Genomic DNA, 16,336 nt, shown 5'->3' on the forward strand with positions numbered 1-16,336 from the left:
ATATAAATTTGTTTCCAATAAAGACAAAAAAAAAGAAGAAGTTAAAATTGGTACCTTATTTCCAACTTTGCTAGAGAGAAAAAAGAGGTAGAGCCACGTTAGGTAGAATAAAATAAGTTGATGATATTTTTGTTTAAATAGTAGGGTTTTAGGATACAATAAAATTACAATTTAACCCTTATTATTGCGGGGCGGGGCGGGGTGGGGATGGGGCGGGGCGGGGCGGGGTGGGTCTAAAAAGTGTAAACCCATCCCCGCCCCGCCCCGTGGTGTGGGTCTAAAATCTCGCCCCATCCCCGCCCCACCACCTTTGCGGGGCGGGGAAAACTCACACGGGGCGAAGCGGGGAGGGGCGGGTCAAGCAGGGCGGGGAAAAATTGCCATCCCTAACTTACATGTCTATGAACTTTTTTATCCACGCATATTTCTAAAAATACAAATAATGTTACTGAAAGAACGTTGAAGCACTTTGTACGTGGAGATACAATTCAGATACAATGCCTTTGGCATCTCGTCTCTCCTTCTCATTGTCTCCAACCCCCAACGCCGGAAGTTTTATCACCGCTTCCAACACCTGACGTTGCAGGAAGGTCTTCTCTCCTTTTTTTTTCTTTTTACAGAGATGTGTTTTGTTTTGCTTTGTGTTTTTAAAAACTGACATATACATCTATATGTTCGATAAAATGCTTCAGTGAAGATGACTGCCGGCCTTATATCGGCGACCCACAGCGAACGGCGACCTAATGTGAGTATTTTTTACTTTCCCTCTCTCACTCGCACAATCGCACTCTTCACTGTTTCCTTTTTTCTTTTTTTTTCTTTTTTGTTTTTTCCGGAAAACTCCATCTCTCTCTCTCGCTAGGTATTGAGTATTGACTGAGTGGTCAAATACTTGGTTTGGATAGGAGACCGATTGTTCTGGACTAGTTAGTCTCACTCTCTCTCGGATTAAAAATAATAATAATTAGAGTTTGGGTTGGTTTAGTTAAGATTGTTTCTTGTTAGTTGTTATTATTAATAAATTTGTATGTTTTTATGTCTTTAATTATTTATTTATTTATTTATATAATTCATAAATATAATGTTATCCAGCAGAACAATTTTTTTTTTTTTTTGGCACTATTATAATTTTAGATATATTTTTAAAACATTTTGATTGTTGTTAGTTATTTTTAAAACCCAAAATAAACATAAATTATGCCTACAAATCTGAAAATAAACATTTTTGTAGGTGTCAAAAACAAACACTGATGGCAGTGACTAAGTAGCTGACTTACACAATTAATTTATAAGAACTAAAGGCTAAAAAGTCCACAGTGAGAGATCTAAACAACTGATTATAAAGTGATAAGGAACGAAAAGATTATATATTGATATAGAAATTACAAATTTAAAAATTATATATCTGAATCGTTTTGGTGCAGGTGGATGTCAAGTGGAGATTTTAAAAAAATTCTCTATTGCAACCTTAATGAACTCAACAATCAAGTCTACAGTGGATTCCAGTTGGTAGCTTGGCTCTCGTCTTCTTTTGGAAGGTTTGTGGTGGTGGAATTGTCTATCACACTTATCAGACTCATACTGTGATATTATGTTAGTTTTATTGTCATCTAGCATTTTCCTTTTATATCTGATTCTATGTCTCTTGATCTTAAACTAATTCTCTTCAGGTAGTAATATGAGTCGCCTTGGCTTTTCACTCTTTCACATCTCTATCAAAAGGACTGGAGCTACTGCAGCCAGGTGGACTGGTTCTGGTTTAAGAAACATTTCTGGTGCATTGTCTTTAAGGTGTTGTTTATCTTGTCCTAGCTCTGCAGAATTAAACCCTACTCCATTTCAACTTCTTGGGCCTCCAGAAATCCCTCATTCAACAGTTACTGTGGTTCCAAGTAAAGGCCTTTTCTTTGATGAAAACAAATTTCGGCTGACACCTGTCGGTGTAGAAAAAAATCCTTGCGTTCAATTTTATGCAAACTGCATATACAAGAAATCATTAGATGATCTGCTGCACTCTTTGGAGATGTCTTGGTACCACTGTCAGCATACTACTCTCAAACTTATTTGCCTCTTGAGGAGCACTAATTATTTTAGAAACCAAAGAAGAGAGGAGTTCTTTATGGCAGCTATGTGGCTCCACCAATACCACCCTAAAACGTTAGCATGCAATTTGAAAACATTTGCCAAAGTTGGGTGCTTGAAAGACTTGCTGGAAATCCTCTGTCGGATTGTCAATAGTGGCACCCCGATACTTCAAGGTCATGCTGTCATCAGGGACAGGGTAGAACTTAAAAGGATCAACCTAATTTTGGGTAGGAGTATTAAAGAACATGCACAGAGAACTAACAAAACTATGACATGCAAAGGACGGATAAAGCAATTTATGAGAAGGAAAATACTTACAAGGAGAAAGCAAAATATGAAGGCTGTGAAGGATTGGACAAAGACTAAGAAAGAAAAGGCATCATATTTGAGAATGGAGAACAGAAAAATGATGGTAAAAAAGGCCTTTGAGAAGAGAATGAAGGCTGTGAAGGATAAGATGAATGCTAAGAAAGAGAAGGCTACAAAGAGAAAGGAGAAAAGAAATATGATGGCAATAAAAGCCATTGAGTGGTACAACTCTGATCCAAAGTACCGCTTTTTGTATGATCGGATTTCTGATCTCTTTGCCGAGCTACTTAAGGCTGATCTTGAGCACTTGAATACTGGGCGGACAGAAAAAATTAGTATGGCCTCAAAATGGTGCCCTTCTCTTTACTCTTCTTATGATTATTCAACTTTAATTTGTGGAAGTGTTGCCAGGAGGCTTTTCCCATATGATTCTTGTCCTGAATACAAAGGGATCAATGAATCTCACTATGTTTACAGGGTTCGGAATCGATTACAAAAAGAAGTTCTTGTCCCACTTCGGAAAGCCCTAGAGTTGCCAGAAATTTACATGAGTGCCAATCAATGGAACTTGCTTCAATATGATCGAATCTCATCTGTTGCCTTGAAAACTTACAAGCGGGCATTCTATAAACATGACCGTGAAAGGTTTTTGCAGTACCTTCAGAATGTGCAGTGCTCTGAACTGCCAAAAACCACTGCCAACAATTTACTTCCACATGAGATATTAAATCTTCTTCAATATGTTAATGGTCTTGAAGTTGCTGAACGGCAATGGAAAAGAATGCTAGATACTTTCTCTAAGAATGGCAAATTTGTCAACTGCATTTCAACTTTTAATATGAATGACTGCATGCATGGATTCTGCTGTGGCTTTACATTGATGACTTCTGAACTCTGTGCAAACCCTTGGAAGGGAAAGCTCCTTAGGTATGGTGATAATCCTGAGATTGTGAGCATCGAAGGGGATGATCTTGGATCAAGGATAAATTTTTGTAGACTAAATAATGTTGTGAGCCCAAAAGGAGATGATAACGATACTAAACAATGGAGACTGCGGCTAATATCATTCTTGGATAAAATTTTGGAAACTGCAATCAACTTGAATGTGAGCAAACAGGATATGATTAAAAGGGTTTTTGTGTTTGATGGTACACGCCTTGATTTTAGAAAGATATGGCAATATGAAGGCTGTTGTAGCTCTTTTGTTTGTGGCAGGAGCAGTAACTATGAAGCAATGAGGGAGAAGTTTAAAAGGAATGGCTATGTTATGCCAGAAACTGTGCATTGGGATGTGAGTAACTATGGATCACCAGTTCCGGCACTGCTCTCAGTTGAGGATGGTCTAACACACATAAGTCGACCCCTGGAGACAAGTTTCAGAGGTTTCTTGGAGGGAGATGGAACCTTGAATTTAAGGGCTATGATGGAATCAGAGATTTGCAGTGCAGGTGATCCAGAACTTTTAGTGCTGGACTAATTTTATTTTATTTTGTTATTCTCCTTTTTAGCTAGACAATCATATATTTTAGTAGTGTTGGTAATTTTCATTATCTATCCTAATTTACTTAGGTTCTATGGATTATGTCTAATGCATTATTATCTTTTCTATTTTATGATTTTAACTAGGTTTTTAAAAACTTGAACTTGAGTTCAATAGATTAGACCGAACTTGTGTGCTGCTTCAAAATATCAGGACATTGCATTGGTGGCATGAATATTGTTTTGAAATTGACTGTTAGTTTAAGACTGACAAGTTTTTGAGGAAGTCAGCATATCTCATGATATTTCAATTATTTACCCTTTTTTTTTTTCCTTTTTTTTGGTGTGTGTGTGTGTGGGGGGGGGGGGGGGGGGGGGGGGGTAATTACACTCTCCTCTCTTGATGTTTGAAAGAATGACACTCCACCCTAGAGCTGAAGGAAGAAAACACTCACCTCCTTTAAGAACCTGGGCTTCATGAATTCAGAATTCTAAGTTGATGCAAATACTGTTGTCCTACAAAATAATATCGATCCAAAGTTACATCATCCATTCTATTATTTAAAAGGCTTCCTCTGTTTGGATTCCTCATTTTTTAGTTCAAATATGACCTTACACCGCTATGTTTAAGAAGAAACAAAACTAAAAGACAATCCGGTAAAAATGCAATTTTAACTCCCACTAAAACATTGCCTAAAAGTTTAGGGTCATTTTCCTGTTGATTATCAAATTACTTTATCCATTTATAAATTAGATTCTCAAAAAAAAAAAAAAAATAAAGATATATTTTTTTTTTGCTATAAAATAGCACTAAGCCCATTGTTTTCACCAAACCAAAAAAAAAAAAAAAAAAACCTCATTACACATGCAAAGCACATGTGATGAGGCTACTGTCTATAACAACGTTCAACCCACGTATGCGAGAAAAAAAAAAAAAAAAAAACAAAAAACCTAGCTCACTGAGAAGTCACTTTATTTATTTTACATAACTTTACAACACGTTCTCCATGACATTCTTTATTTAAAAATAAAATAAATTAAAATAATACTATTTTTTTCATACACACTAGCAATAAAAAAAAAAAAAAAAAATCAATAACTAGATTGCAAACCAGTGAAACCACCACCGCCCAACCATTAGCGTTACACCACATAGCACCACACAACAAAACCATCACTGCCAAAGAGGAAAAAAAAAAAAAAAAAAAAAACCTGAACCGAGGTAGCCATGGTTAAAACCATATTGATCGTTGATATCCAAAAAAAAAAAAAAAAAAAAAAACCTATAATATTGGTCCCTCAAACTTACCATGTGTGTGTCATTGATATCTCAAGTTTCAAGAGAGCACAATTGGTTTCAAAATAAGTAATATAAGTCATTTTATTAGTAGTGTTATTTATGTGGTTAATGAAATGTCATTTTTTTAGTGACTTGGCATTTCTTTTTATTAAAAAATTACAATCTAATCCAAATTAAAACTCATTTGCAATCTGATCCACAAAGCCACGAAAGAGAGAAGGGGAGAGAGTGATTGAACAAACCCAAGCCCTAGCTACCGTCGGTGACGCCGTTGCCCTCCTTTGAGGAAGAGGTTAGATTAATTCTTTTTTTTTTTTTTTTGAAAAGTAGGTTAAAATGTGATAAATCAAATGCTTTTTGATACACTTTTTGAACCCATCCATGTTATGAGAAACTTTTAAACCCTAAAATCTCTAAAGATATGGGTAGGGCCCACGAGGATTGAAAAGTGAAATCATTTGAACTAATTGACCAAGTCTTTTAATACGATATGATATTTATAAAAGAGACCATATATAAATAAGTAAACAATAAAACTTTAATGTATATCTCAAATTAAAATAGAGTGTTGACCACAATTGATAATAGATTATAAAATTAATTTTCAAAATTGTAAATTTCTTATATGTTTTTATTCTTTGTCAAATGATTTATCCAATAAGTCATTTGTAATTTTGTTTTATATTTTGGGATATTGATATTGTGTAGAAATAAAATTTGTATATTTGTTTTACTTATCTTGGCGTTATTTTATTTTAGATAGCAATGTTAGGATTTGTATAATTTTTAAAATTATTTAATAAGTATTAATAAGTTTAACTGAGTTCATTTTTGGTATAAGTGGTGAATTCAAAGTATTGCATTTTACATCAAGTAATGTGCTACATGACTTTCTAAATGGCAAATACATGTTTTCTTTATAAAAAAAAAAATATTTATGTGGAAAATACGGGTCAACCTGACTGACTTGCAACCCGATTAATCCGAACATTTTTTTAATTCGCTTAAAATGACCAATTTTAACCCGCAACTCATTTAACCGGACTCGAACCCGACCCTTGCCATGTCTACTTAGGGGCAAGACCCATTTTTTTTTTTTGTTAAGAGGGGCAAGACCCATGTGAGAATGAAAATGTAAATGTAAAAATTGACAATTTTTTTTTTCAAGATAAAAAAAATAAATAAAAGAAAAAGAAGAGGAAAAAGAAAGAGACGAAGGAAAAGTAAAAAAGAGATGTAGGCTTCTCAACCTCAACTCAATCCAAAACCTATCCTGCCTCTTGAATGAGATAGAGAGAGACTGGCGGCGGCGGCGGCAGCGGCAGCGGCAGCAGCAAGTAGGTATGTGGTTGATGCGTTTGAGAAGCGGTTGCAGATCCTTGCACTTTCGTCAACTATGCACATTCAAATCCGATAACACCAACCTCCTTATTTCGGCCATCAACAAAGACACATGTCACCAACAATTTTTCTCCATCCCATTAATCAAACCACTCTCTGTGGGATCTCCCACCCCACTCTTCTCACTCCCTTCCCATTCCTTTGGTCTCACCTCTTCCCAATATTTCAACAGTTTCTTTCTCCTTCACCACCCTGAATATCCCCATTACAATGACATCCATCTTCTCACCTATAACCCCACCACTCAACAATCTCTCACTCTTCCTCTTGATCCTCCCCTCCCTACAACTACAACTATTACTTGGGAGGTTAGAACCCATTTTGGCTTCGACCCTTCAACCAAACTCCACAAAGTCCTCCGTGTTAAATGGACAGAATCCATTCCACAATCAATTCCTAGAGTTATTAATATGGTGTGCACGGTTTTGACAATTGGCAGCAACATGTCGTGGAGAGAGGTAAATCATGTGCCGCCGCCTGTTGATTCTACCAAGTGTGGTATTGGTGGGAAAAGTAGTGTTTGTGTTAATGGTGCAATACATTGGTTAACACAGTATGGGGATTCCATTGTGGCTTTTGATCTCAAAGATGAGAATTTTAGACTTATCCCACTTCCCCATGACTTCAAAAAAAAAAACTCTGCATCGTTCCGTTTGGAATTTGAACGGTTAGTTGAGCTTGATGGGTGCTTGGCCTTGGTAGCTGACGTATATAGCGGAGTTGAGGCTGATTGCATGTTGCAGTTGTGGATACTAAAGGATTACCACAATCATGTGTGGGTTATGAAGACTATACTCTTTCCATTTGAGTGGAGCGACTGTGGTCAACCTGTTCCTATTGGGACTATCCCAACGGGGGAGATATTGCTAAAGCCGCTTTCTTTGAGTAAGAGCCCTGCGTGGCTGCTTTTCTATAATACGGAGGGACATTGTTTCAAGAAGGTTGAAATTATCGGTTTGCCTGAGTGGGTTTATTCGGGTGGTCCTCAAAATATCAGAAGCATTTCTCTTTATGGTAGAACCTCAGAACGGGGCAGTTGTTGAACCTTAAACTCAATTCAAGTTAGTAGTGAATGTCTTAGAAATGGGGCAGTAGTTGAACCGCAAAATCTATCGAGATTTGCAAGAGGGCAGGAAGGAAAGAGTAGAGAATGGTACGTTTTTGTTTGTTTGTATTTTTTTGTTTTTGTTTTTGTCAAATGCCTTTCTTTCTAGATATTTGATGCAATCTGTCAATTAAAAAAAAAAAGATGTTTGATGTCAATCTGTTAATTATGTTGTTTAATAAAGTATTCAGTGATTAGAAACAGGCGTAGACAAGCTGAGTACACTAGAACCGTGTCCAATCTAGTCGATATAGTAGTTTGATGACTTTTTTCATAATGACAATATTGTCATACAATATCATGCATTATGATTGAAACTGGATCATAATGCTTTCATTAATTCAAAAAGATCAACATTAGTTATAAATCCTAACACACAACCAGATCAGATTTCGATAGATAGTGTGCCTATGCTGCTCTAACAACACAATGCCAAAAGAAAATAACTTTACAACCAGCAAAATCTACACTCTAATTCCTAATTTTATTCAACGTATTTATGCAAAGGCCCACAAGAATTGCTCTAAAATTTTCTTTGGATATCATGCACATGTTTGAGAAGAGTGTTGCCTCATTATCACTAGGTGGGTGATTGAGTCTGTCAACTCCTCCAAGCAGCAAGCTTGATTCATCAAATGGAAATGTCTTAGGCACCTCAAAGGCTCTAAGGCACCTCAAAGGCTCTAAGGCGAGGCGCCTTTAGAGCCTAGGTGAGCAAGGCGACCACCTTAAGCCATGAAAAAGGCGCTAAGGAGTAAGGAGAGAGACTCAAGTTTTTTTTTTTTTTTTTTTTTAAATTTTATTATAAAAGTTTGTTGTGAAACCTATTTTTAGATTATTAATTTCAAAAGGCATGTTATAGAACTTATTGTTAGTTAAAATTAATTTACAAATTTTTTTGTAAGACTTTTTGTTATATAGAAGCTTGTTGTAAAACTTATCGTTAGAACTAACTGATAGAGCCTAAACCATGCTAATCCTTTTTTGAAATAATTGATAGACCTAATTTCTTCATGCTTCACATTGAAAAACACTTCATTATAATATTATACTACACTAGGTACATATGATTTAAGTTCTATATGTATAATAAATATATTAAGAATTTGGCACCTCGCTTTACTCGGGCAAGCGCCTTTTTGTCGCCTCATGCCTCGGACTATACAAGGCCATGGCACCTTAAGGTTGCCTTTCACCTTTGACTACCTTGATCAAGTATCTAAATTATAGAAATGGCATTGCATATGTAGTCTTTCTACTAAGAATATAATATCTCTCTCTCTTGGCCATATAATGTACATTGGACTGTTTATACTTCTTTCGGTTGTGAAGACCAATTTTTTTAGCACAATAAAGTTTAAGAGGTCTAGTTACAAAACTAACTGATGACCAAATATATGGATTTGAACTCGCTGTAACAGGTCTAGTTACAAAACTTTAGGATGGTAAAGTTCAATTCCATCATGCTCATATATATGGAAATGAGCTTTAGAATGCTAGAATTCATAGTATGCAAGCACCCATCAGCATACTTAGAATTCCTTCCAAAGTGTATTGATGGTTTCATTTTTGAATTATTTTTTGGGATAACAATGAAAAGTCATATTTAACCATTCAATATTATGCATTTTGCTGTAATTAGTTGGCTCCTGTAAGCCAATTGTTGTAAGACCGGTTAGACTATATGAGTGTCAGCCCTGTCAGTATCAGTGGTGTTACCTCAACAACTACTTGAGAGACCATTATGTGTTTCATGGCATGTTGTATTTGTTTTTGTGTTGCTTAGACTGAAATAATTGTATGATTGGAAAGTAGAATTAGAAGTACAAAATATTCACAGAAGCAGTTATTTTTGATAAGGAATAGAAAGAAAAAACAATTTTCTTGTATTTTTGAAATCAAAAACATGTTTGGTTCATTAAAATAAAAAGTAAAAAAAGTTTTTTGAGAAAAAAAAAATTGAAAATCTATTTGGTAATTTTGATGATGCTGAAACAAGATTATATACTTTTTACAAAAGGCAAATGGAAATTATTATCCAAATATGAAATGTAGCACATAGGGTGATTACAAATTTCTAAAGAAGCTAGATGCTATATAGTTTATATTGTGCCCAAAGTTATATGGTATCAGTTAAAGAGAGAAAATCCTAAAATTTGTTGTTATTAGGATTTGAACTCTGGCGCTAACTTATTAAATGAGATAGATTCATTAAATCATACATGTGTTTTCACTTGGTTGTCAAATGCGTTTTTTAGTCTTAAATAACGGGAAAAAATAGTTACCAAACATGCCCTAAGGGCATGTTAGTAGTATCATGCGTTTTTAATTTGTTTTTTATTTCTTTGATTTCAATTTGTAAGTTAGCATATTGTAGTGACTTAAATAAACTGTGTATGCTAGAAGTGCTATGCGTGAAATCAAATCATTATCATTTTGATTTGTAGATTAATAGCTCGAGTCTTAATCCCAAAAGCTGGCAAGTAGAATTATTGGTATGTGGTGGTTTCTCACTTTTCAAGTTTCAAAAGAGGATAATCGATTTGTTTGCATTTCGGTTTCTCAAAAAAAAAGGGGAAAAAAAGATGTGTTTGCATTGCATGACATCAATTCTTTTATAAAATTTTACACGAATGACATGACGCTAGTTGAAAATCCAAGATTACACAAGGATGATGGAAGCAGGGTCATAATAGTATAGAAATTATTCTGACATAAGAACTTGACTGTTAATATTTTTGGCCTCATAGTGTAGCCTATTTGGAAAATCTTTTGTGATTACTAGGAACCTTTACCTTCTCCTCTATTCTTGATTGAATGATTAATTTATTTATTTATAATGATGAATGAGCAAAATCATTGTTGATACCCATTTTGACAACACATTTTCTACGAGTCCGATATGGTCAAGCTCAACTTCCTTGCAGGTCAATTCATGTATTATATTATATTATATTCTTTTAAGTATGATCTAAGGCCATGCAGCATATCGGGAAAGTTGAGAAAGTGTAATTTGAAGGGTATGTGTCGGTTTCTTTCGAACCTTTTGCATTAGCGGCTATCAAGTGGGTAAGGGACACTAGTATTTCAAACTAATGGAGGAGGTATTGTATCCAAAATTTCCACCTCAAAAAAGCTTCTATGCTCTAGCTGTTTGTGACCCTAAGTTTCTGTCCTAATTCATTTTTGCATTTAAAATTTAATTGGCTCTCATTGGCTATCTCCAACTGCTAGCACTCACTTAGTTGAGTATTCCAATAATCTAAAATGACTTACAAAAGACAACCAATTAGAGCAAACCTCTTTATTTCCAAAATTATGTAAAAAGCAACCAACCCATTTCCTAAGCATAAAGCAAACTACACCGAAATAATGGAAATAACACGGAGGTCCAAAGCCCCTCTCCCTACCCAAAAACCAGTCACTAAGAGCACCATAAACTCAATATAAAAGGCCCCAATTACATTCAAAACATGCTAACCACATTTTACTCATATAGCTAAAACTTCAGAACAAAAACCCATTCAGCCAACTAACATTCTCACAATTCTGAAGTCAGAAAGTGGTAATATGGGCACAAGAGAATCTTTCCTCTCTTTCTCACGACTTTTCTCAATTTTTTCTTCTCGTTAACTGTACGTTAAGTTTTGGACCTCTTGTTTTTAAGCATTTTTCTGCACTTTTGTTATTAAATTTTAGAGCAAAAGTCCATTCAACCAGGATGCATTCTCACAATTCCGAAGTTTGGGGGTGGAAATATGGATATAGAGGAACCTTCTCTCTCCTCCTCATGATCTCTCTCAATTTCTTCTTTTGGCTGACTGTGAGTCAAAGTTTCAAACTTATGTATTTTTTTGCATTTTCTTGTATTTCAGCTTATTTTGATTTCTCTTTTCACAAAGCACCATTAGCTTTTATTTGCTATATATTGTGAATTTCGAAAAAAGAAGAAGGAAACATTTAACTAACACACTACGTGACCAATACACATATCAAAACCTATCCTTCACAATTGCTGATGATTATGATTATTTACACTTTTTTTTTTCCCCTCTTTGAAATGCGAAATTCATGCCTTTCCTCTTCAGCATTTTTCTCCACAGCATCAAATCTTTTTCCTCTCAAAGAAAAGCTCCATTTTAAAACTGGGGCTGATATCCTTCTCAACTTCAGCTGCTGAAGCAGTATGCACAGCAACAACATTTTCTATCATTGATTCTGCTTCAATTCATGCAAGTTACCTACTCAATATGTCAGAAGCCTCACTAGTTGCAAGGGCAATAGAAGAAGCCTGGGATTTTGTGACTAGTTTATCTCGCTGGAAGAATCGTGAGTAACCTATCCCAAAAACAAGGCATATTAATTATGAAAACAAACATAAAACATTTACAAGTAATTGCAAGGGACTACAACTCACCAAATGCAATAGTTATAAACTTATGATTCCTTGTTCACCACCAGATATGCCAGCTGCAAGTGCAGGATAAGCATCAGGTTATATCTTAACAATGTTTATAAAACCAGAAATTTTGTACAGCTTCTGTCCATGGGCACAAAGTCAATTTGGTTGGCAACTAGTTATTGTTGCCATTGTCAACCAGTGAATCTCCAAAGATAAGGAAGGCCCAAGCAGCCTCAGTTTGAAAGTAAAATGATCCTTGAATAAAAAATAAAAAAGCTGGCCATGAAATTGAAAGTAACATAAAAAGGAAAGGAATTTAAATATAAGAATGCCTAGAGCAACAATCTCATATAACAATACCACCCAGATTCAAAAGCTCATTAAAAAAAAAATCTAAATCATTGAAAAGCACCTATTCATATCAACAACTATTGAAGTTTCCAGTAAATCATCAAGCCCAAAAGTATTTATTGTCTACTTGGTATTAAAACAAAAAAAAATCCAAAAATACATCAAAATGCACAAATATCCATAACCATTCTACCCCAGAAGTATTTCAAAGTTAACATTTTTCATTCTTAACTCAATTCTCATTCAAGCAATTGCAAATTATTTGAAGAACAAAAAATAATTTAAACTCAATCTTGGATATTCAGCAAAAGGACATGATTTTTGTACCCTTTATTTGAATTCTCTTTTTGTCCTTTTTATATTTTTTTTCGCTTTTTGATCTCCCGCAATGGGCGCAACGTGAGACTTAGGTACGTGTGCACTGTGTAGGTTCACAGTCTAATCTTTTAGAGATCTTTCTAGTGGCAATTATTCTCTATTGAATCTTAAGATGTCACTAAGATAGAATTCCACTAATTATTTCTCTATGTTAATTTGTTGAAGGAATCCTTAGATTACAAGAAGGTAAATAGAACTTAAATTTTTTATCAATGCGTATCAAAAAACTTTAATCATTTATTCCATGTAATATAAAACCTGTCACAATTTAATATTTAAAGGACCATCAATTTAATATTTAAAAGATCATAAGATTGATAAGTACTCAATACAATAATTGAAAAGTTTTTAATTCTACTATTTAATCTGAAATATAACCCATTACATAGGTTTGGGAATATATTAGAAAATAAAATTGTCACAATTCTATTTAAAGGTCTCTAATTTAGAATTCATTCATATGAAATAAAACTTGTCACGATATATTGTACAAAGAGAGGATCATAGGATTGGAAATTTATTTGAAATAAAACCTATCACAGTTCTTTCTAAAAGTTTCTAATTCACAATATGAAAGTTTTGATGATTCAGTTGTTTTTCAAAATACAGGATTTTTAGGCTTCATTTCCATGTTGGCATAGGATGAAAGATTGTTCACTAGCTCAAGCCACATGCTCCAAGATTTCAGTCAAGATAGTAGGGCAGTTTTCCTTTTAAGTATTCAAAACCACCTTATCTGCATCACAGCTGGGAAAACAAATTAAGCTGCAGCCAACATTAGCAGAAAAATCTAGACAATAAAAACACTTAAAAACCCACTTGAGTCTTGAGAAAAGAAGTCATTACAAAACGAAGGGCACAACTACACAACAAAGCAATAGAAATATCAAACCTCATGGGAAACTTTTAGTCATGCTTGCTGTCATCAATGTAGTCTCTCTCTTTTTTCTTTTTTTTTGGTTATTTATCATCAACCCTAGTTTGACATTCTCACCAACAAATCTGGAACATCTAGAAAGATAACCAGTCTTTTTAAAGTAAACTATGTCCAAGTTTGTATCAAGTATATCATTAGCATCTGCCAATGTACTTCTAATTCTGTTATGATATTCTCACAATCAGATTCTTTTTTAGGCTACCACTTAAGAATCTAATCAGAACCCATTAAAATACCAAAAAACAGAAAAACCTATACCAAATCAAGTGATTGATATCCAAAAAACAACCCAAACCCATCAATATTTCGAAATCTAAAATTTGGAAAAAAAACAAATCATAAAAGAATATTCCTTGAGGCCGCGACACCACACTCACGACGGCTCCAACATATTTTTAAGGCTTCAGCAAAACGTATGCGGCGGTGTATGTGGCAGGGTGGAGCTCCAGTGCTAAAAGGAGAGGAGATAAGATTTGGGGTTTTTGAGTTTAAATTGGGCCATGACCAGACCCAATTTAAACTCAAAAACCAAATACTGAATAGAAGCCTACAAAATAAAAGGTTAAGTAAAAATTTATGTCTAGCAGGTCCTGAAGTTTCAACGCATTCACTTAAGTTTTGTTCTAGCAATCCCACATTTGACAGCAAGAAATAAAGGGGAAAATGGCTAAATACCACTCTTTTAGAACTCGATATTGCTATATTCGAGTTCTGTGTGGAACTTGACTTCACTAATATTGAGTTTCATGGGTGTTTCGTCATGGTGGCAGTCTCTGATGTGGCTTTTCCAAATAAAAAAAGGCCATGTGGAACTCAATATCGTAATATCGAGTTCAATTGCACAACATACTCATCAAAACAGAGGAGTACTTCAAACCCCGAACACAAAACTACCATACACCATAAAACCCCAAAAATTAAAAGAGTATGCAAAAACAAGAAAGTTCAAAAATATCATAATTAAGTGCCCATGATGAAGAAAAACATTCACATAAAAATATCAATTCCTTAAATTCTAGATTGGTTTATCGTATATTTTAAATTTAAATACAAACATATGAGCATTTAGATGCTATTGCAGCAAAACAGCAAGATCTTATTCCTAAAGCCAAACCATAAACAAACAAGCAAACATGATCCCATTACATGAAATTTTCCCATCAGTTTTTGGTTGAACACCACTTAATTCTCCCTGGATATTAAATGGAAACTTACCCTCTCTCATCATCGAAGGTAATGCCGACCAATTTGCAATGGACAGGTTCCGACCAATGAGGCAATCCCGTGATTTCAAGTCGCTTCATATTTTCTGTCTTTGTATTATAACAGACTAAAGAGCAATGGTTAACATCTAATTCCAGAAAGATCTCATCGGTGTTAGTGTTGATGGCAAGAATGCGACTCCATCGCTTCAGTTCAGACCAATCAAAAGGAAAACGAATAGTTTGTTTAACCCAAGAGTAGTTGCAATTGTGGTAGTCCTCCTGCAATATCCAAATATTCAATTTGTCAGGCTGCAACTTTTCTATGAAAGCCAAGCGTCCACAAACCGCAGCAAGATGTCCAACATGGTTGCGTAAGTCTGATTTAGCACCATCAGGATAAGGGACTAATCTAAAAATCTCGTCGTGAAGATCAAATGCCACTATTTTGGGTGGCAGTCTGTCACGATTGGTAACCCAATAGGTAAGCCAATACAGTGCACCATTAGCAGAAACACCAATTTTTTTACGAAAAAATTTATTACATAATAAGTCAGCTCCGTAGAATTCTTCAGGAGCTAACTGTCTCCAACTATTACTTCCTACGTTGCCGTTGTCGTTGCCATTGCAGTTACCAAACGTGAAAATGCTAGGAGATTCTGTGTTGCCCCTAGGCCAACTGAGGAACTTGAATTGGTTGGACAAAGGATCAAAGCCCAAACCGCTAAATTGAATGTTGCTTACTGGACTACAAAGAGCCAAACTCTGTGGGGGAGCGCTGAGATTCAAGATATTTACAGCTTCCATATTTTGAAAACAAAGAAAACCATTGACGAGTTTACAATATTGAACATCGTTTCCATAAAGATAGTCAAAAGGAACCGTGGCAACAAGAGTGGCGGGTCCTATGTTAACGCTGCCTCCCTCATTCAGCATCTCTGCAGAATAAAAATCCATACCTTTATCTCCGCGGTTACGGCCGCGTACCAAGATTCGGGCTTTGCTGCTGCTGCTGTGCTGATGAGGACATTGAGAATGAGAATTTTTTTCTTCTTCATGGTTGCTGGCGAAGGATAAGCAACGTTTACTGTTGTGGCGGATTAGATTTATGAGGGAAGAAGAAGTAGTACTAGCACTTGCAGTAGCAGAAGAAGCAGCAGCTATAGTGTTCAACTTCAACTTTAACTTCAACAACAGCGCCCCACCACATCTCCAGCCTAAGAGAGACATGATTGAAACTGCCTAGTTTCTTTTGTGCGGTGTGTCGGCGGGGCTGGATATGATATCTAATTATCTTTCACTCTAGGGTTGGTTTTTTTTTTTTTTTTTTTTTTTTTTTTTTTTTTTTTTAAAATTAACGTTTTTTAATAAGTTAATTAATAAATAA

At 35.1% G+C, this 16,336-nt stretch overlaps 4 protein-coding genes across 4 annotated transcripts in view; 2 read left to right on the forward strand and 2 right to left on the reverse strand.

Annotated features, from left to right (window-relative positions):
- The first annotated feature begins 395 nt into the window (after positions 1 to 395).
- On the forward strand, positions 396 to 4,168 carry LOC126718582 (uncharacterized). The gene is made up of 4 exons (XM_050420868.1): positions 396 to 590; positions 693 to 745; positions 1,425 to 1,538; positions 1,671 to 4,168. Exon 4 carries the CDS (start codon positions 1,679 to 1,681, stop codon positions 3,869 to 3,871), a length of 2,193 nt encoding a protein of 730 aa, XP_050276825.1. The 5' UTR covers positions 396 to 590; positions 693 to 745; positions 1,425 to 1,538; positions 1,671 to 1,678; the 3' UTR covers positions 3,872 to 4,168.
- A 2,222-nt stretch (positions 4,169 to 6,390) lies between these two features.
- LOC126718589 (F-box/LRR-repeat protein At2g40920-like) lies at positions 6,391 to 7,837 on the forward strand. Its single transcript, XM_050420888.1, has one exon. It carries the CDS (start codon positions 6,517 to 6,519, stop codon positions 7,615 to 7,617), a length of 1,101 nt encoding a protein of 366 aa, XP_050276845.1. The 5' UTR covers positions 6,391 to 6,516; the 3' UTR covers positions 7,618 to 7,837.
- A 3,801-nt stretch (positions 7,838 to 11,638) lies between these two features.
- The window catches only part of LOC126718585 (uncharacterized), a 42,275-nt gene continuing 37,577 nt past the window's right edge, over positions 11,639 to 16,336 (reverse strand). The window contains exon 3 of the mRNA XM_050420875.1: positions 11,639 to 12,017. The gene's annotated coding sequence lies outside the window, so the exon portion shown is untranslated. The remainder of the gene's footprint in view (positions 12,018 to 16,336) is intronic.
- LOC126718586 (uncharacterized) lies at positions 13,242 to 16,229 on the reverse strand. The gene is made up of 2 exons (XM_050420877.1): positions 14,963 to 16,229; positions 13,242 to 13,557 (listed from the first exon to the last, which is right to left on the reverse strand). Exons 1-2 carry the CDS (start codon positions 16,177 to 16,179, stop codon positions 13,524 to 13,526), a joined length of 1,251 nt encoding a protein of 416 aa, XP_050276834.1. The 5' UTR covers positions 16,180 to 16,229; the 3' UTR covers positions 13,242 to 13,523.

Source organism: Quercus robur, chromosome 3 (genome assembly GCF_932294415.1).
Source record: "Quercus robur chromosome 3, dhQueRobu3.1, whole genome shotgun sequence".
Lineage (NCBI taxonomy): Eukaryota > Viridiplantae > Streptophyta > Magnoliopsida > Fagales > Fagaceae > Quercus > Quercus robur.